This window comes from Alosa sapidissima, chromosome 21, assembly GCF_018492685.1.
Source record: "Alosa sapidissima isolate fAloSap1 chromosome 21, fAloSap1.pri, whole genome shotgun sequence".
NCBI classification, from domain to species: domain Eukaryota; kingdom Metazoa; phylum Chordata; class Actinopteri; order Clupeiformes; family Clupeidae; genus Alosa; species Alosa sapidissima.
In genome coordinates this window covers 15992000-16013672 of record NC_055977.1, presented here as the reverse complement: position 1 = coordinate 16013672, position 21673 = coordinate 15992000, and the positions used below count along the sequence as shown (strand labels likewise).

The following is a 21673-nucleotide window of genomic DNA, read 5'->3' as shown; positions in this document are numbered from 1 at the left end:
GTATAATTTGGTACCCACTAGTAGTGTGATGTGAAACAGTTAACCTGATGGGCTGAACCAGAGAGTAGCCTATAAGTAAGTATAAGTATATATACTCTTTAGATCTTTTGAGCGGCGTTTGGGGAGCAGTGAGGGGTTAGGTGCCTTGCTCAAGGGCACTTCAGCCGTGCCTACTAGTCGGGGTTGTAACCCTCCTCCGGTTACAAGTCCGAAGCGCTAACCAGTAGGCCACGGCTGCCCCATAAGAGAGAGAGAGAATGGCATGAAAGTAAATGTGTTGTTAGTGTGGAAGAAGCACCCTTGTGTAGGTAGCACTAGCTCTGGAACCTTCCACTTGTAAGCTTCTGCCCTCAACAGAGACTGATTCAGTGCTGCCCCCTTCTGGGCCTTGTGAGAGGGATTCACAGAACTTGGTGACATTCTAAATCTTCAGGGAAAGTTACACTAAGGAATAGTTGGACAATATGGTAACAACATCTACGATGTCAGCGTAGCAAACCAGGATAGAAAGTAAATGAGTGAGAGACAGTGGTCCCATGTTAAGGTCAGATTTTTAGAGCAGGCAGGGGTTGTTTTCGAGCTGTCCCACAGCTGTGACAGTGGGTGTTGTAAACTCACAAACACACATGCCAGCCTACTGTCTCCACCAACAAGCCACATCTGCCAAATGTAGACCCTTTACTTCAAACAACTTCTGTCTACAGCTGTGTTGAGGTTTATTCATAATCACACACACCAAACATGTACACTTGTTGTCCCTATCTGGACACAGAGATGTGTTAAAAAAACAACGCAAGTTGTGTTGTTTTCAACTGAAGTTGTGTTATTTTCAACACATATTGTGTAACAAATAAAAAAAGGAAACAACACAAACTGTGTTGTCCCTGTCTGGACACAGAGATATGTTAAAAACAACGCAAGTTGTGTTGTTTTCAACACATTCATTTTAAGAGTGTATTATACATAATGCACGTGATATCCACACTGACCTTCATTGGTCGTTTTCACTGCTGCAGTGCATACATGAGAAGGTACATTCTTTGTGGTTTTCATATACACCAGGAAGTTACTGTTTCACTACTAAAATATGGGAGGTCAAGACCATAGGTCAGGACACATGGTGAAATAATAAACCAGAAGAGTTGTTATGAGCCTGTGGGAGACTGTGTAACTCCTCCTGAAGGGAAATGAAATACTGACTGAGCCAGAATGAGTTTAGTGACTGAATATGGAGTCTGGGGAACTAACCTGTAGAGCTATGAAGTGGAGTGGGTAGTAGGGTTGATGGTTCTTCCTTTAGACTCAAAGTCCTCTACGTCACAGCCCACCAGTGACCACTGGGCCTGCCCCCACCCCTCACACACACACACACACACACACACACACACACACACACAAATGTACACACACACATAGACATACACAGACTTACGCATCAACCTCAACCCACACATGCACTTCTGCTTGCGCGCGCGCACACACACACACACACACACAAACACACATACATAGCAACACATCCTCTAAGATTGATGATGATAAAAACCTGGTGGACCAGTGGGAGCATGTGGGTGGATGTTAATCTACACAGAAACATGCAAGTTCAACTCCGCTGTGTGAGAGGGAAGAGAGATTCCGCCGCGCCGCGTGTGGGAGGAGAGGACAGGGAACGGTTTGTGCCTGGAATTCCAGGAATAAAAATGACAGACGTGTTTTCAGTAAACACTCAGTGATCACATTTTGCAATACATCACCTGCTGTTTCACAATCCTATTCAACTGCAACTCAAGTACACTGTGATGAAGCACCCTATGAAAGTGCCAAGAGAACTGCTCGACTCTCCCCGCTGGTATTTATGAACCGCTGTACGAGATGATGTTTAGGTGCATACCGCACTTATGACCGCATAGAGACCAATTTGTGAAATATCACCAAATAAAAAGTCGCTTACATGAAGACGGACGAGCCCCCGGACGAGCCCTTCTTTCTTAGGGCAGCCGTGGCCTACTGGTTAGCACTTTAGACCTGTAACCGGAGGGTTGCCGGTTTGAACCCCGACCAGTAGGCACAGCTGAAGTGCCCTTGAGCAAGGCACCTAACCCCTCACTGCTCCCCGAGCGCTGCTGTTGATGCAGGCAGCTCACTGCGCCGGGATTAGTGTGTGCTTCACCTCACTGTGTGTACACTGTGTGCTGTGTGTGTTTCACTAATTCACGGATTGGGATAAATGCAGAGACCAAATTTCCCTCACAGGATATACTATATACTTCTACTTGAGATGGATAATAAGGTTTAATTTACTGAGCCTGTCAAGTCCATCTCCCTCGTGGTCTGCTAGATTTTGCAAAGACGAAAGATTTCAAGCACCTGTGTCAACCATGTGTTGGGGCCACTGGGATGAACTGACCAGTCTCAGGTGTGGGCTGGGCTGGGAGAACGAGGGAACATTGAACATTTGGGTAAACATGGGGGAAACTCATAGCTGGATGCAATTATTACTACAATTAATTTTTAGACATGGAGTCTGTCAATGTGTGAGCGGAGGGACGGCGGAGTCACACACAGATGTGTGGGAAGAGGTTCGAACGAGAGCACCATGAGAAGGCTGGTGTAGGGAGGACCAGGGATGTGGGAAAGTGATAGCACTAATAAAGATGAGTGAGGAGGTAACTAGAGACATTTAAACAGGTATGTGTGTGTGTGTCTGTGTACGTGTGTGTGTGTGTGTGCATAGGTTCACATAAATAGTGGATTCCAGGTTCTGAATAAAACATCTACGCCTTCTTTAGAAGCTAAGTCACCCTCCCAGTGTCATCCTCTCTTGCTCTCCTGGTGAACTCACGGTGGAATGTATACGTGATCGACCCTGGGTCCATTTGGATGATTAAATGAATACCATTCTCTGTAAACTGATGATGCTCTGCCACCAAGCCTTATATACTGTATACACAGATGAATGTATACTTAGGGCATGGAGATAAGAAGAAACGGGCTGTCTTTGGGGCCTCTGCTAGTTCAGGGAGATATATCTTTTCCCTTTGAGGGAATCTAGGTGTTTCATCAAAGGTTGCATCTCCAAGTGTAGTTTGAGGGTTTGGATAACAATCAGTCACCCAGTACATTTGGGGAGAAATGCCATTTCAAGAGGACTGACATTTTATATTTTTTAACTATCTGATAGCCATACACTATGGCTGGATGGACGATATTACGTGGCAGTTCAGCGCAAATGGTTCTACGCATGTAGTCATGACCATTCTCACATGAATCTGTGGGGTGGCTTTCCTGATGCATACTTCATGAATGACAGAATTGTACATGCCAAGACAAGTATCATTCTTAAATTAGACAGCCCTTAGCTGATGTTAGAACAATGGTACAAGATTACGAAACCAAGTCTCACCAAATACTTCAGAGGAAGATATCGTCTTGGAAAATGTTTTAATAAAATATGGAAAACTACCCCGTGGAAAAAAGTGAACAACAAAAGGAGAAACAAAACATTCTCTGATGTAGGGATGTGAGAACAACAACAGCCTGACCAAACAAAACTCAAGTACTGTGAAAATACACTCATTGATGTGTGAGCCAACTAGTTTCCCTCCGGGGAAGAGGAGAGAAGGCTTAGGTCCTTTCAGAATCAGCATTTGAACATATTATATTCAAAAGCCTAAAGAAGGATCTAGAAAAGAGACTCAGTGGATGTCCAATAGATCTGTGTGGAGAAACAAAGGCAACCTGGATTTGCCTCCTTTGAACCACTGCCCATTTGGTGTGCTTGCTGAGATGCCCGTTTGAGTAGCCACCCTGGTAGCTCTCCGAGGGACGGAAACTGGGGCAGGCGCAAGCATGTTGTTTTGCAAACTCCATGAGGCCAGGTGCAATATATCAGCGTGACGTTTCCGTTCCCATGGCAACAGCGAGGGGACAGTGTGTGCCTTTGGACGAATCGGTCCCTCTTGTGAGACAATGGTGCCAAGAAGGAAGCTGGGGCCGGTAAATAAAACAGAAGCAGACCAAACAAGATCGCAAGAGGCTCTGACTGTGGCATGATCTATGTATGTATTCGGTCAACAGGCTGATGTGGTTCATAGAGATACAGATCAAATAGGGCAGATTTGATGAGTAAAAAATGACATTCTCAAAAAGGTAAACTGTTCCATCCTTTATTAAACATAGCTTGCAAGAGATAAATATTACAAAGTTATTTCCTCCAAAATTAGCTTATTTTTTCAGTCAATGCATAATTTTTGTTAATCAACCGGCAGTAATCAAACAGCATTTTTCAATCTCCATTTTCTGTATTTTGACAGTTAAATATCAAGGATGTGCAAAAGGTCTGGATTCATTTCCCAAAAAAAAAAAAAAAAAAAATTACGAAGAATGCACTTAAATATTTTTCCGCCAAATTCTGAAGTCATACCACAAAGGTCCATTTCAAATCATACAAATTCTAAATGACTTCATTGCAATTGTTTACTTATTGTGTGTTTGTGTTTCTTACAAATGGGATTCACAATATGCAGACATCCATTCTAGTGAAATTCCAGCTAATGCAGCCAATTCAGTTAAGGAAAACAAAACAAATCAAAAAGTTTACTTCTTACGAAGAAAACAAAAAGACAATCCCAACCTTATTCTCCCAATTCTCCTTAAAAAAGGGTACTTGTACTTTCAAGAAAGGAGATTGCCATCCCAAATGAGCATACAACACTACACTAAAAAGAAATACTTAGGAAATATGGTTTGGGGTAATAAAGGAGATAGGTAGAAAAGAGAAGCAATCCATGCCTGTGACCGCAACACTGCCCACACAAGCTGATTGTCTGAGTGGAGAGTTTGCAGACTGCATTCTCAATGGCATCCTTTTATTTAACACTTGCAGTGTTTTCCTGTCTAATACCTTATCATATTTTACAGACTAAAGGAAGTAAGCATTTGACCTTGAAAAGGAAAAAATAAAATAAAAAATAAAAGCAAATCATTTTTCATAAAATAACAATGTATACTATGTATACAACTTTTTTTCAATTGTAGAGTGAAAATAATTGAGAAAGGTTTTAAAACCAATAGTTGGTTCAAAAGGAGTACAACAACAATTTCAAGAAATAAAAAAAGAAAGACTAAGAAGAATATACAAGATTTGCCCTGTAGGGTTCAAAAAACCCTGTTTGAACACAGCTGAACTAAAATTTTTGCATGCTTCATTGTATTTTTCGTTTGCTTATTTCTGTTTGCATCTACCGGTGAGAGCTTCGGACTTGGTCAAGTGCAAGCAATAGAGTGTAATACTGTCAAATGTTTGATCCACTCCAAGTCCTCTTAAAAAAAACCACACTGCATGGGTTTTCTAGATAAACAAAGGTATAAATTTCACTGAATGTCTCTGTTGTTTTTGACAAAAGGAAATGAAGAGGAACACACACATACACGTAACACATTTAGGAACGTCCTGTGGGCCTCAGCCCCTGGGACTTTGGCTTGGATCAAATGCTGTAGCTGAGCAATGATGTAATTTTTTAAATCTGCAAACTCTACATACTACAAAAACATACAGCCAGGGCAAAACAAAAAAAATATGCACCTAAAGAGCTCATTCGAAAAATAAACAAAAACGAAAAAGCAAATTATCAAAAACCAGGAGAATTGTAATAATCCTGTACGTTTTGCACATTTTTGTTACACAATAAACACACAGTGATCACAAAACGAAATGACAAGCTTCACAATATTCATGGCTTTTTTTGTTTGCTTTTCTACACAATATACAACCATTTTTCAATTTCAGTTCATTTTTTTAATTCAAGGGAGAGGGAAAAAAAGCATATGTACAATAAGTCATTATTACTCCTCACCTAGCAAATATTGTGTCGTTTTTATTTTGAAATTCATTTACAATTCAATTCCATTACAATTTTTTTGTTTGATTAAATTTCATTTTAAAAATGAATAAATGAAATGATCAAACAAAATAAGAACTTAACTGAAGAGCCAGCAAAAAGAAATGTAACATTTCAAAATACTAGAAAATTACATTTTCAAAAGGTTTTTTTTTCTGGTTGATATTAACAAAAGGTATATGGATGCATCTATTATAGTCTGCACAAGAGCGCAAGAGAGAAATAAGGGACATTAATATACAAGTTTCACAGTGCTTTCAAAACACTGCTAACATAAAAAAACAAGACAAGGTGAAAGCGCCAAAAAAAGATGAGAGGAGAAGGTCCTATAGTGAAAATGTAACCCAGAACACAACATTACTCTGTCAACCCATTCAGGACACACCTGATAATTCAGTATAAAAGAAGAATTGAACTCCCTTCGACTAAATCTCTTCTGAGTGTAAACTTTCTAACAGCTAATATTGCACCTGCCAATCAAATTCAAGGTAGTTCTGAAATGACTGAGTTTGGGTTTTGCATCTCATTTCGCTTAATGCTACAAGTAGCATATACCCTTAACAGATACCCAATGTCCAACCACACTGATCATTACAAAACCGAAGTGACCTAGCAGCGTTTGAAATTGCCATAACAGATAGGTGACCTTATTAGAAATAACATGCTACTCTTGGGAAATATCCTTTTGGAATCATAAAACAGCTTTCAAGCATCCTCAAAACTGCATCTCTGTCCCTCCACTCTCCGCATCTCTGTCCCTCCATATTGACTTCCTCTCAGCTTCTGCTACTGACAGAATGTCATCACATCATTGCACCAAGGGCTTTGTTAACCTAAAACCCTGACTCAAAATCCAAAATGACCTCTATATTCAGCTCTTTTGTATTGACACTATGCTTGGTTACTACATCTCTCATACTGAACAAATGCAAAGTCAGAGAAACACTGAAGGACCTTAAGCAAAGTGCTTAAGCTCCAGAATCCTTCCTTGGGCCCTCGTGAACTACACTCCTTCAACCAGTGCTCGAATGGGCAGTATTATTTGTGACACTTGTGACTGTAGCAGTAAGATGCTTTTAAGACACGTTTGAGTGTCCTGATCTGCCAACACAGCAAATCACATTAGGAGTATGTTGATTTGTGGTTTGTCGCCATGTGTAATACTGCATTACGACTAAACACTGTTTCAACTTCTAGAAGTGAAGAGACCCCCCACCATGATCCAAAATGGATTATCCAGGAGCTCTTCAATTGAAATGCATTGGTGGACAGAGAAGGTATGTTTATAGGTTAAAGAAGGCTCAGTGATCTCTCACTTAACACTTTTAACACTCAAGAGTCAACGCTCCTCTCCAATGAACCAATATACTTGTGCCTAGAATATGATGGGGTAGGGCAGAAATGTAAACAGACAACAAAGACATATACCAAATTTGTTATAATTCAGTGCACAACACTCAACAGTCTCTCTTCATGACTTTCTGACAAACAATCCGATGATGTCCACACTTTTTACATGGGTCATATAAACCGTGACATTCAGAAATCCTGTTTAATCAAAACCGTTCTTCCCACTTCAAATGAACAAGAAAAGTGCTACCTCAAAAACGAGACATCTCCCGTGCACTTCCTTCACACGATGATTGCTCTGCGTCTCCGTAACAATAGATATATCCATCTCCTTCTCATAAAATCGATCTCTCAAGCTAACAATCTACACATAGTCCATTTAGATCTTGAAATAGTTTATCTATCTCAATATGTTGATTTATCGTCTCCCAGGGCACGTACCTTTTAGATACACAACCGCTTCAGAAGGAGACGCCGTTAAAACGAACAAACAAACAAAACAAAAAAAAATGACAGAATCAAAACTATTAAAACAAAGCAAAAAATCAAAATGGTATTCTGGGAACACAGCTCATGATGGTGGCAATGAAATTGTCCCTCCAATTCTCTCTTGTCCCTTGAACTCCCTTCCTGTTTTTTGCCAAACACAAAAAAAGCATACTCCATATTTACTAAAGAAGGATTAGAAAGAGCGAGGGGGATGCAGTCAGATGGAAACCTCGGATGTCGGTGTTCAGCAAGGATACGGGATGCTGTTTTTTTTTTTCCATTTCCACGTTAACTCCATGTGTTGTTTTTGTTTTTGACACCGCTGCGGTGCACTTGCATTCACTTCCACTCCACTGTGTGCACGTGATGGTATTAACCCTCGATAAGATTCATCATATCAAAAATTCATATACTTTATAAAAAGGGCCCTTGATTAAACTTGTAGACCTGTTCCTGGGCAGGACCAGCAAGGTTGCATCATTACAACGGCTCTTTGTATATGCATATCGTTGAGCCTTTTTTTACAAAGGTTGGTTTTAGCTGCAAGATGAGTCTCTGCCACTGTCTTAACCGAGTAGGAGCCACACATATGAGCTCCAGAGTGGCATAGGTAATATAAGCACAAAGGTGGGTATGATTCTGAAGAAAAACAAAATACCAGCAAGTACTTCATCTGGGCAGAATATGAACAAAAGGCAAAAGACAGTGACTTGAAATCAAAAGAAAAAAGGTGAAAAATATTCTTTGTGTGACCCTGCAATCTAGTACCCTCCCTCTTACAAAAAAAATCAAATAAATAAAATGCAAAAAAACAAAAGGTTACCTAAAGACGTAATAAGAATAAGTAACAGAAGCAACAGTAATAATAACAATAATAATAATAATAATAATAATAATAATAGTCATGATAATAAAGGTAGTTGCAATAACGACAGCAATAATAGTTGCAATAATAAGGATATAGAGATTTTGCTATAGTTTAAAGAGAGTTAAAGAGTTGAGATGCACTGAACAGTTTGGAGTCTACTGACAGGCTGCTGATTGTGTCATTTCTCATGGGTTGCTGGGTAGGCACACGGACAGGCACTGCATGCGATGGGTGGGAGGTGGCGGGCGGTGGTGCTGGTGGGGTCAGGGAGGGTGGGCAGTTGTGTGTGTGTGGGGGGGGGGGGGGGGGGGATGGGTGTAGGGGTGTATTTGAGGAGAGGAAAAGAGGGGCAAGGGGCGGGGTGGTCCGGGTCCTGGCTTGGAGCTCATTTCTGTCCAGTGATGGACTGCGATATGGACCGTGGCGGGATCATGTCCAGCAGGTACTCCCGCTGCCGGTCTGCTAGGCTGGACGCTTTGTGGCCCCCGACGGCTCCAGGATTCAGATAGGCTATGTTCAGTCCTACAGACAGGGAGAGGACAGAGAGAGAGAGAGAGAGAGAGATCATACAATAGTTAGGGCCGGTCAAGACGAGACTGGACAAGACTGGGGATGTCCTGGCATAATCGCGCTCAGCCTCAAGTAATCATTCTTTGATCTACTTTTCTCACACACACACACACACACACACACAGTCACTCACCGGGGATATTGTAGATCTGCCTGTGGCTGTCATGTTGACTCCGGCTGCTGCCGCCACCTCCTCCTCCACCACCTCCTCCACCTCCGCAGTGTTTCCCGGCCATCCCCAGCAGGCCGCTGGCCACCTGCAGCTGGGAGGCCTGGGCGAAGTTGGACAGGACGCCTCGCGCCGAGCTGGACAAGCTTCGCTGCATAGCCGCAGCCTGGGGCTGAGGAGCCTGGGGTTTGGAAGAGGGGAGAGCAGGAAGGAGGGATTGAGAAAAGGGATGGCAGAGGAGAGAGAGGGAGAGAAAGTGAGGGTACGGACGGAAAAATGTTGGTGACTTCCACAAAGAACCCTTTGATGGAATCCTCTTTTCTCAATCAGAGCCTTTGGTTATCATCTTTCAAGTACAAAGCTTTTCTGACAATCCATCAAGGCTTCAATGTTTTACAAAAACCCTAAGAAGAGCTATCGTTTTCTGTGCGTATATGGAAGCGGTCAGTAGAGGTTGTTACCTGTCTGAGGGCGTGGTGCCGGATCATGGTCTCGGCCTTGCTGACGCTGGTCACCGTCTGGGCGGTGCTCGGAGAGAGAGCGGCCTGCTTCTGAAGTCTCTGCTCAATCTCCTGCAATCACAGAGGAGGAACAGGAAGACTTTAAGACTTGAGAGGAATTTAGAGAGATGTGAGATGTGGTGGAGAAGACAGGAGGGAGAGAAGACAGGAAGTGAGAGAATAAGAAAAGAGGGAATGAGATAACTAAAGCTAACTTAACAACTAGGCAACATTTATTTGCCAATTTAATACCATGAGCAAGAGCTCAAGCCAACTCAATGCTCTCGAACGTCACACCATAGTTTTAGTTCATGCACGAGAGAGAGAGAGAGAGAGAGAGAGAGAGAGAGAGAGAGAGAGAGAGCGCGAGAGAAAGAAAGAAAGAAAGAAAGAAAGAAAGAAAGAAAGAAAGAAAAAAAGAAAGAGAGAGAGAGATTGATTGACGATTGACAGCTTTGCAGCTCTCGAGGCATTCACACACACACACACACACACACACACACACACACACACACACACACAGGTAGAGTATTTATCACCCTGGGAATTCCCCTTAGGAAGCCAGTGACTTAGCCTGTGCTAAATGGCCTGAAAATAACACCAGGCATTACACTCCCCCCTCATGTGCGCGGAGTTTTGGTGCACAAGTAAACACATTTAAAGTGCTGTAAAGTGACAACAGTGTAAAATACACCAAGTGCAGTCAAGTGGACAGCCACAGCACTGCAAATGTCATCTAAATCAAGTTAACTGGGTTGCCCCAAAGTGTTTATGCGAGGTGCCATGGGACAGCCAATGGGAGAGCGGCGTGTGGGTCAGCTGACCTGCTCCTGCTGCAGGGCCTTGACGAACGCGTTCTTCAGCCGGTTGGTGTGCTCGGCTTTCAGCGCCTTCTTCTGATTGGACGTCATGCACTGCTCGCAGAGGATGCGCCCGCCCTTCTCCTGCTTCCAGTGGGGGGTGAAGTCCGTCTTGCACTGGGCACACAGGAACGGCTCGGTGTTGGACATCGAGCCCCGCAGCTTACCTGGACAACGAAACACACGGACAGGAGAGACTGTGAAGGGATTCTGCTGCTGTTACACACCTGGATCTGACCTGTCCGAACCAAATTCACCTGGTCCCCACACGGTCACACAGAGAAGCAGTAGGCTCCTGTCTCTGCCACTTCTCCATCCCTCTAGTGCATGTAATATCTAACTGACCCTAAATCACATTGGCATTGCTTGAGGTTATAATATAGAGTACAGAAACAATACATGTGCCATGGATACGGTCGTTCATAATAACAGCTAGTGTGGTGTCAAAAAAGGAAAGTGCTTATAATCTGAGAATAAATACAGCACAAGTAATTATGCACTGACTGTTATTCATTATGATATACATGGTTTACGTATAAAGAAGTGAACACAGCTGACATAAAAGTATGCTATTCCCATGTTCGCAATTGTGATGTCCAATTTAAATGTCAAATGACCTCCACTGCCATCACTGGATACTACTATTCCACCCATTCCCATCTTAATTTTAGAGGCAACATCCATCCGTTCTCCACCCACACCCTCCTCCTCCTCCACCCTGGTTTTTCTATGTGACTGTAGGAGGAGAGGGTGGGGGCTGTTACGAGCTGGAGGGCAATTGTGTTAAGTTCTTGTTTGCAACATGATAAGAAAAATTGAGCAAAAATATCTTTGACAGAAAGAGGAATGTCTTTGGGTGACTTCCATGGCTTTTATCAACTTAGATTCTATCACTGCCATGACTATACCACCAATTTCCTCATTACGACCATAAGTAAGATTCTCTCACCGATACGGCTACTCCACCAATTTCCTTATTACAATCATAAGTAAGATTCTCCCACCGATATGGCTACTCCGCCAATTTCCTCCTATTATTATTGTTATACAACAGATGTATCACTGACATGACAACTCCATCAATTTCCTCCTGCTCTTCTATAGATACACCACCCACTCCCTCCCCCCTCCTCCTCACTCACTCACTCACTGGGGTCCTGTCTGATTCTATTTCACCCTGAAGGTCTGCCAGACATTTCTTTTTATTTACCAAGATACTGTGACTACTACAACTCTTCCCATTCTCTTCTTGATATTAATGAGGTAAGATTCATCTCTCACTCTCACTCACCCTGGTGTTGGCTGTCGATGACGCTCTGCACCACCTCCTCCAGGCCCACCATGTAGATGAACTCGCTGTTGGCGGCCGAGGGCAGGAAGTGGAGGAGCGGAGCGGGCGGCTTAGGGGGCGGGATCTCCAGCAGGGTCTTCTCCAGCTGCTTGCGCAGCGCCAGCTTGGCTGCCGCCTGGCTGCTGGCCTGGTCCTGCATGGACGCCACGGAGGTGGCGCTGGGCATGCCGGAGGGGCTCACGGCGCCCACGCCGCCGACGCCACCCACCCCGGCTGCGCCCGCCACCTGCATGTGGGCCAGGTTCATGTAGATGGCCGAGGAGGAGGCAGAGCGCTGGGATGCCGCCACCTGCTGGCTGGTGGCCTGCATGGAGATAAACGGGACAGTCGTATTAGTCAGAGAGAAAGTGATCAAGCACATGTCAGTCCAGGAAACTTCACCTCTGGGAAACGCATGCCATTGCTTCATAAGCATAACCTAATTTACTTAATGCATGTATATTCCATGTATGCAACATAAAGAATACCCCTCTATCCTATGGAGGGACAAAGATGCCATAAGTTTTCAAAACAAAACTACATGTTGAATTAAAAATAAATGCAGTCCCTCCATACTATCCAGCTTAGTCAAACACAATGCGAGAAACTTGTAACCACTAAAGGGCTTGTGATATCTAGAGAATAAAAACTGCCGAGGACCAACTGGTGATTTGACAGATCCTGAATAGATGCCCCTTCCCATAGGCCCAAGAGACACCCACACTACATGTAGAGCAGACTCATAAGCCAGGAAAATTACACCCAACAACTAACTAGAGCCTTTGTTTAGACAAGGCACAGTCCTTGGCCTGAGCCCAAAACCACACAAATTCCTCAGAACATGCGTGCACTAACTGTAAACACGCAGGGTCCTGACTAAACAAATGAACAAAGGATGTGAAGTGAAATAAATGTAAACATTTTTATATTTTGTATGTATATGCTTGTAAAAAAACAATACATTTGTACCTATGACATATCAAATAGTTCAAACATACCAATAAATGCATAACCCTGTGACCCTATGAAAAATGACAATAACATTAAATGTTACATTTTCTTTTAGAAACACTCGTGTTACACTGCATGCCATTTCCTAGGGTACATTTATATGAAATCACAATAAAATGAATTATTGGTTCTATTTTTAAATATAATCAAACACATTTAATCAAACACTGGTAACAAATCAGAGGCAATGAAAGGACTTGCTGAATAAGTATGTGTGAGTGTATAAGGCATTAATCAGAGACTGGACAGTACCTGCTGGTAGCTGACAGCGTTGCCCATGCCCCCTGTGTTGGGGCGGCCCATGCCAGGCTTGGAGGGCAACCTCTGACCCTGGAGCTGGGCTGGGTTGGGGGCAATCACCCTCTGTGACATCATCATTGGGGGCAGGTTGGCATTGGTGGCTGACCTGATCACTGTGTGACCCTGCAATGGGAGATTGAGGGGGATGTCAATCTAACATGTGATGTAAGAGAGACGGGGAGACTGATACCAGGGATTCACACACATAGCGTCTAGGGAGAACACTAAAAGCCTGCTGTGCCCTCTGCAACCACTAGGTGTCAGCACACACCCATTTGTCACAAAGGAATCCAGCTTATGCAAAAGTGTATATGTAAGGAACCGGGGAATAAGAGCAGACAAAGCCAGATCAACAAACTGCCCAGGACACACCTAATGGCGGGTGCCTCGACAAAGGAATGTGCTCTCAAGAGCACAGCATTCTGAGTACTCAGGATAATGTGTTCATCTAATGTGAGTCCATATATGCTTATCCTACCACAGACCAAGTGTATAGTAATTGAATTTATCAGGGAAAATGCCATTTAGTGTGTTTAGTGTTCAGTATAGCAGACACTACATCCAATCTCTTCATATGCCAAAATGGCTGACAACAAACATCTATATAATGTAAAGCCATCACGTGTCTACAAAGCTCTCTTTTTCACACTCTTGCTTTCTCCCTCTCCTTCTGCTGCTCCCACGTGCTGAGTACACACACACACACACCTGTGCAGTGCGGAGGTTCTGGGGCTCTGTGGTGTGCATGCCTGGTCTCACGGGCATCTTGCCCAGACCCTGAGAGCTGTGCATGGGGGAGGGCTGCACCGAAGAGGGGGCATTCTGGACTACTGGCACCTGGAGAAACGAACAGAGTGAGAGAGAGAGAGAGAGAGAGAGAGAGGTTTCACACCCATTTATTGAATCAATCATCAAACTATGACATCACTGACCTATCAAAAAAATATGATATATGACAACAGTGTGAAGTAACCTCCTGCTTCTCTTTTTCTACTTCATATATTAAAGAAAGGAGGAGAAGGAGGTAAGGAAAGAGAGAGAGAGAGAGAGAGAGAGAGAGAGAGAGAGAGAGAGAGAGAGAGAGAGATAGAGAGAGAGAGAGAGAGAGAGAGAAAGAGAGAGAGAGAGAGAGAGAGTGCAAGAGGGGGAGAAAGAAAGGTGGTGACATATTCAGATATAAAGGTGATGTAGAGATCGATATATTCAGAGCGAGGTGGCTGGAGACACAAAGAGATGTAAAGGGGACACGTGGGGTTAAACACCCCCCTGCGGTCATGCCGCCCTGCTTTGCAGCCTGTGTCAAGGACATTAAATCAGGCCCCAATGAAAACCATGTGGCAGCCTGAAAACACAGGATCAATACAAGCAGCTACATCAGTTACACTCCAAACTGTCTGTGAGCGGAATGCCAACCAAGTAGACGGCGGAAGACTGAGGGGGCTTCAGGGGAACACGGCTAACGGTGTGTGTGTGTGTGTGTGTGTGTGTGTGTGTGTGTGTGTGTGTGTGTGTGTGTGTGTGTGTGTGTGTGTTCGTGCCAACCTTGAGTTTGAAGACTGCATGAAGTCTGTTGATTTGACTCATTAGCGGTGCTGTATGGCTGTTATTAGGAGCAGTAGTGAGATGGGACGCGTAGACTAAACATCTCAGTGTCACAGCGCTGGGGCAAACATGGCACGGAGGTGTGATATGGTATTGGAGGCCGACCCTCTACACAACAGCCCTCTACCCCGCCTGACCCTAGTTGTGTGTCGCTTTGGACAAAGCATCTATGCCAAATCCATAACCATAACCATGCATGTGACTGCAAAGTTGTCTATCAAATGCAAAATAACTCGATCTCTCGCTCTCCCTCCCTCCCTCTCTTTGTTTCAACATGTTTCTTTCACTGTGTTTAACTTTTTTCTCTTTTTGAATCAAACCTTGATGTTATATTAATTCAGATATTCATATAGAGGTGTATATTTCCTTCATAATTCAATTATATAATTTCATTCCATTTTCTACCGTTCCTACAAAGTCACTTAATTCTGTGGACCAATCGATGGACACAGTTTAACATGACTGGCAGCTCTCATTACAAACTCCTGCCATAGCAACAGTTGCCATGATACGATCTCTTGGACAGCCAAACAGTTTGGCCAATACACAGACCGCTGAGCAATACATTTGCTTCTGTCAGTGGAGGTGTACCTCATCACAGTGAACATGGGCTCCTGCAGACAGCTGTCCATTTCAAATAATCCCTCATGTCCGAGCACTGTCCAAAAGTGACCATACTTGTACTGCTCTAGTCATTTCTATGGTCCTCTGTACTCTGTAGAGTGACATCAGTGCTTAGAGCTAGATAGTGAGGATACGTAAAAAACTGATAAACATTAAACATACGCCACATTCCTGCCATTGGTTGCAATAGCAAATCCAAACAAGTCGGTTATAAAACATTCCCCTCCTCTGAAAAGTGAAGGCTCCATTTGGCAAATATTCAACTACATCTGAGAGTAGACAGAGGCAACGTACAGCGAGGCTACCAAAGCGAATATCTCAGCCTCTCTACAGCTCTTGTGGCTTGTGTGCACAGACTTTACACAAGAGGGGCTCCTAATAAGGCCATTATAATAACAAGCATCTGTATAATGAAGCAGCTCTTATTCCGACCAGGTATCTGCCCTGGCCCAGGATGCTTCAGGTAAAGGATCTGTGCTCAGCTAATTAAGGAGTGGTGTGGTACATCTTTAAAGCATAATAAGAACCTCTTCAGAACGTTTGCTTAGGGGGGACAGCCCAGGGTGAGGAGATCAATGGGCGTGGGAGGGTGGGTGGGTGGTTTGGGGGGGGGGGGGCGGTTGTGGAAGCTGCATAAAGGTGTGATAACCAGGATGGTTGAGGGGTTGAAGGAGATGTAAACGGCAGTTAAAAGGGTCATTTTGAGGTTCATGGGGGTGGATAACAGTCCATTGGGGCAGATAAAGGTGGTGTTAAGGTACTGGGTTGGCTGGATAATGGTGGGTAAGGATTGATAATGAGGGCAGTGAGAAGATGCTATGGATGGAAAGGGAGTTATAAGGGGGGGCTACCTGCATTAGAAATGGCTGATAACAGGTTGTTAAGATATAGTAAAAAGGTTATTACAAGTTGGTAACTACTGTTGATCGTGATGATAATGGGTGTTAAGGCAGTAGCCTATTAGCAGCAGCGAAGTTTAAGAGACATTTTCCAGCTATTTTTGCCCCAAGTCTAATCATGACTAGCATAAAGCACCTCTTTCTGTGAGAGGATGTGTGAAGCCAATGCTGCCCTTAAAAAATCCAGAAAATGTTCAACGCATTCTAGTCTGTGCACTACATTTCTTTCTCTTATGATGCAGTGTAGCCCGCTGTACCTTTAGGCGGGGATCACACTGACCAGCGGCAAGCAGCAGGTTTCCTGTTGTTCTCTATGATTCGGCAGCGGAAAGGTGGCAAGACTGGCGTAACGCTAGCGTTCAGACTGCATCAGACTGGCGTAACGCTAGCGTTCAGACTGCATCAGACTGGCGTAACGCTAGCGTTCAGACTGGCGTAACGCTAGCGTTCAGACTGCATCAGACTGGCGTAACGACAGCGTTCAACAAGCTGAGCGCTGAACTTGGATCAATTTTCAAAGCGAAACGCGAGCGTAGGTGAGGTGAGGGGAGGGGAGGGGAGGGGAGGGGGTGTGACGGACCTTCTGGACGACGTTCTCCTTCTGCATCTGGCTCTGGCGGAGCTTCTTGAGCAGCACCAGCCGAGCTTCCTCCAGACGCAACTCCTCCCGCAGAGCCTTGATCATCTGCTGACGCTCCTCGCCTGTTTTACCCTGAGACACACACACACACACACACACACACACACACACACACACACACACACACACACACACACACACACACACACACACACACACAAACATTTTAAATATTTATTTTCTCTGTATTTCTCTATCACTACTCTCACATCTCCCTGATTCTGTGTCATGTCTTAAACTGTGCCTTGCCTGACACACACATCTCTGGTCATACGGGGAAATGTCATTTAAATTTTTTTTATCACAGTATCCCTCAATGAAAAAGAGATGCTGAGGTTATGCGTCAAGGTAGGAACTGGTGCAGCCTTGGGTTGTTTAAAAGCTTGTATGCCTGAAGTCATTCAGAAAGCACATTTGCCCCGTGACATGCTGAGTCACGCATAGAAACAATTCAAGGTCAAAGAGGTCCAGCGTCAAAAGAACATGACTAATATGTTTGGACCAACTAGAAGTTCAGCAAACATTCCCAAGCAAAGGGACGGTCATGCAGACATCTGTAATGAAGTCCTCCACAAATGGCAAAAACATCTGGAGCATGATGACCATCACAGATACGCATATATACTGTCCACGCAGGACATATGGTGCTCGTCTATTCTCTGTGGGCACGTCCAGACAGCGTGTGTGTGTGTGTGTGTGTGTGTGTGTGTGTGTGTGTGTGTGTGTGTGTGTGTGTGTGTGTGTGTGTGTGTGCGCGCGTGCGTGTGCGAGTGCGTGAGTGAGTGAAAGAGAGAGACTGGAATTTCACGTGTCCTCGGTGTACCTTGAACATCTCGAGGTTGGCGAGCTTGTGTCGTTCCTCGGGCTGAGGGGTCCCCCGGGGGCTGGACGCCTCGTTGTCCGAAAGGACGATGACGTCTGGTGACGGGGTGCGGCGTTTGTGGTCGCGTTCGCGTTCACGTTCACTGAGGACGAGGGGAGAGAGAGCAGGAGCGAAGGGTCAGGTGGTTTGAACAGTGGGGAAAGTGCCCCAAACTGAAGGGCAGAGCTTGTACAGTGTGCCTTACTGTCATGTTTGGTGCAACATGTATAGTGGGTTTGGGAGTGGACATAGTGGCTGGTGCTAATCAACTGTTTAACTTAACTGTGCTATCAAGATTAACAATGAAAATTTTAACTTTTAAACCATTTTTTTATTGTTGAGGAGAGTTAAATGTTGATAAATAAGACACAATCCAATATACTTAATGATATATTCTTGGTCCCATTTGTAGTTACTGCACGGCCTATTGAACCAGCTGAAAGAAAGGAAAAGATTTGTATGTTCTACGCGAGCGAGTGAGAGCAGATCTGCACAATGTAAAGGCTCTAAAAAAAAAAAACAGGCACCGCTTCGATCGCACAGGATCTTCGTCAGGCAAATGAGACAGGGAAAAGACAGCCTAGATCACATGGCCACAGGCCTGCTAGTCAAGCACCTGCCTTAACCAAGCAGGGCACACCCATAGGTGGCAAACAGCACAAACATACAAGGCACTAGGCCCAAATCTCTGATTACAGTGAAGGCTGTTAATTAAAAAATAAAATAAATAAATAAATAAATAAAAAAACAGCAGTAGCATGCACAATTCATAGATTTAAAAATTCTCAGATCTCAAATAATTTTAATAAATATTAAAATCACAACTACTTTTATAAAGTCATTATAGTATCCAATACATAAGAGACAGAAAAATAACTTATGTCTGCAGTACATGCATGACCGTTACATTAGCTATGCCATAACAAGATGAGGCTGGCTATAAGAAAAGTCTAACCCCATATTGTTTGGATAAGAAGCTCAGTCCAGCCAGCACGGAAACTCATGAACAAAGCTATGTAGCCAATAGCATTGTATGTTAAGATCAAAATACACATGTTCAGACCCTTTGGTCTTTGACATGGTGTTTAGTGTATATAATATATATAAAAAGCTTCTCTTCTGAGGAGGAGATTGCCTATATCTCCCCCTCGTCTGAGAGTGGAGACCTGTTCAATCCCAATATATCTTAGAGTGGAAGGATTATGCTTCAATGTATTGAAATGAACTGCCACTGGATTCTTTTGGTCATTTCATCTTATGCTGCTTCTGTGCTCCGCAATGCGTGTTTTTAGGCAGCGCTGTGTCTTCCTGCAATTGCCACCGGGAACCGTGGGGGGGTAAAAAGTGTGCAGGTGGATTATCTTGTGGCTGATCTGCTCTTACGACAAGGTCGCGTATGTTCTACACTCTAACACATAATCATCATCATCATCATCACTGGGTTCACCTTCTCACCCCACCCCCAGGCCTCATCCTGTCCCTCCCGGTACTCACCTCCGCCGGGCGCTCATGTCCACTGGCCCATCGTCCAGCATGTTCTCCTTCCCGTTCTTCCCCGGGCCTGCGTGGAGCCCCATGTGTCCAACGTGCGCCATGTGCACGCCTGCCATGTGCGCCATGCTCATTCCGAGTCCCATTCCACCTCCGCCCATCCCCCCTCCACCACCTCCTCCACCTCCGCCACCTCCTCCTCCGCCACCTCCTCCTCGTAGGCTCCCGTTCAGCTTCTCTTCGTAGGCGGCGGCTGCTGCTGCGGCCCCTAGCAGGGCCTGGTGGCTCCCCCCGGGACCCTTCCCATCACCTCCTCCCCCGACGCTGCCCCCTAGCGCCCCCTCCAGGGCGGCCAGGTCCTTGCGCTTGAGCAGGGCCAGCATCTTGAGGCGCTCCATGGCCTCGTGGCCCTCCATCTTGAGGCGCTTGGCCAGCGCCTCCTCGGCCCGCTCGTCAGGCCCCTCCAGGCCACGCTTGAGAAGATTCAGCCGCAAGGCCTCCTCACTCATCCTCTCCATCCTGCACAAATACAACAGGAGTGGGGGGGGGGGAGAGAGAGAGAGAGAGAAAGAAAGAAAGAAAGAGAGAGAGAAAGAATGATGAAGAAAGTGGGGAAAAGAGATGTGGCAATAGGTGAGGAGGAAAAGAGAGAGGAAGTAAGACCATGAGCATCTGTCATGTAGCATATTTGAAGTCAACCATGAGCATTAAACATCATCCATCTGGATCTGTGCAAGCTCCACGTCCCGGTGAAACAGCCGAGACATCCCCTGACCTACAGTACGCCAGACGACAGACCACACGAGCTGCTGCAGGGACAGACCCCTCGCCGCAGAGCGGCCGCAACAAACTCCATCGTCATGGCTACTGTACACACCCTAACCTTTTAACGCCTGGCCTAATTTGTTAATCATGTCCTTCAACAATAACATTCTACAGTGTTCACTTTAGCAAAAAGCACTCCACGCTCACAACATAAAACAGCGCCTGAGTGATCGTCATCCTTGTGTTTACCTGCCAATTGGGGAGCAGGGGGCAGTAAGGGTGAAGAGGTTTGTTTGTTGTTGGTGTGTTGTTGTTGGTTTCTGGTGTGACTTTTAAGGCTGTTTACAGACTGATATTACCCCTGCTGACTGTATAATCTGATATCACATGAGGGCTATTTTTTGAAGAGTACGGTAAGTGTTTTGTACATCAGGGCAAGGGGGTTGAGTAAATTCAAAATTCAAAGGGTCTCAATTTAATTACGCTTTTTACAAGTCTAGCAGGAAAAACACTGAAATGTTTGCATGCATGTTATATACTCAAACCCACATGCAATCGCACATAGCTCCATTAAAAATACATATTCATTAGTCAAAACAGTTAATTATACAGAGCTCCTACAGGCGCACAGCAAAGGACACACACACACACACACACTCAAAAAGATAACTGCCTCCATCTTGTATCCTGGTTGGCAGGCGTTAAGCATTGATTGTTTCTTCAGGTCAGACCAAGCATGATTAATCGAGGTGCTCGTCAGTCAGTCGGGGGGGGGGGGGGGGGGGTTGTTGCGGGGGGCTGAGTGAGGCTGTGTGTGTGTGTGTGTGTGTGTGTGTGTGTGTTTGTGGAGCCCCACACCCTCCCTCGTCACCCCTTCTTTTCCACCCCCTCATTCCCCCGACTGGAGAGATAAGCTTTCCATCGGCACTGACCCAGTGCATTTGCTGTGACATGAGCACTCAAGCTTGCACCCTGGGCCACTGGTTCTGGAGATGGTGAGTGTAACAGAGACAATGGCAATGCTCATTTGTTGTGTGTCTGTATCTATGTCTCTGTGTGTTACTGTGTGTGTGTGTGTGGGAGGGGGGGGTGGACAGGGCTACTGAGGGCATGCACTACAGTCCAGTTCATTGTGGTACGTTTAAGATTTAGTGTCTATCGGTCCTATGAGGAGATCACGGCCCCGAGTGCTCATGTGGGAGGAGAGGGAGGCCCAGTATCAATTTAAATCATGTGTGTGCATGTTTGTGTGTGTGTGTGTGTGTATATGTGTGTCAGTGTACATGCGTGTGAGCAAGCATGTGCATATGTCACGCAGTGGTATGTGCAGTGCTGGGATCAAGGTGGGGGGATGGGATGTGTGTGTGTGTGTGTGTGTGTGTGTGTGTGTGGTTTGGTGGTGGGGGTGAGGGGGTCATGCGTGTTCAAGTGTCCGTGAGGTGA

General features: G+C 44.9%; 1 protein-coding gene across 7 annotated transcripts in view; it reads right to left on the bottom strand.

Moving 5' to 3' along the window:
* Nucleotides 1–4152: 4152 nt before the first annotated feature.
* Nucleotides 4153–21673, bottom strand: part of gatad2b (GATA zinc finger domain containing 2B) — a 37471-nt gene continuing 19950 nt past the window's right edge. For 4 of the 7 annotated variants that reach the window (XM_042076442.1, XM_042076443.1, XM_042076444.1 and 1 more), the window contains 12 exons: nt 19469–19984; nt 18357–18410; nt 17936–18077; nt 17053–17184; nt 14056–14184; nt 13300–13470; nt 13035–13058; nt 11998–12361; nt 10671–10873; nt 9808–9918; nt 9311–9527; nt 4153–9129 (listed from right to left, as the gene is read on the bottom strand). In XM_042076442.1, coding sequence (XP_041932376.1) covers nt 8993–9129; nt 9311–9527; nt 9808–9918; nt 10671–10873; nt 11998–12361; nt 13035–13058; nt 13300–13470; nt 14056–14184; nt 17053–17184; nt 17936–18077; nt 18357–18410; nt 19469–19984 — 2200 coding nt within the window. In that variant the 3' untranslated portion in view covers nt 4153–8992. The remainder of the gene's footprint in view (nt 9130–9310; nt 9528–9807; nt 9919–10670; nt 10874–11997; nt 12362–13034; nt 13059–13299; nt 13471–14055; nt 14185–17052; nt 17185–17935; nt 18078–18356; nt 18411–19468; nt 19985–21673) is intronic. The other 3 variants (XM_042076447.1, XM_042076448.1, XM_042076449.1) reach the window with 3 other exon arrangements.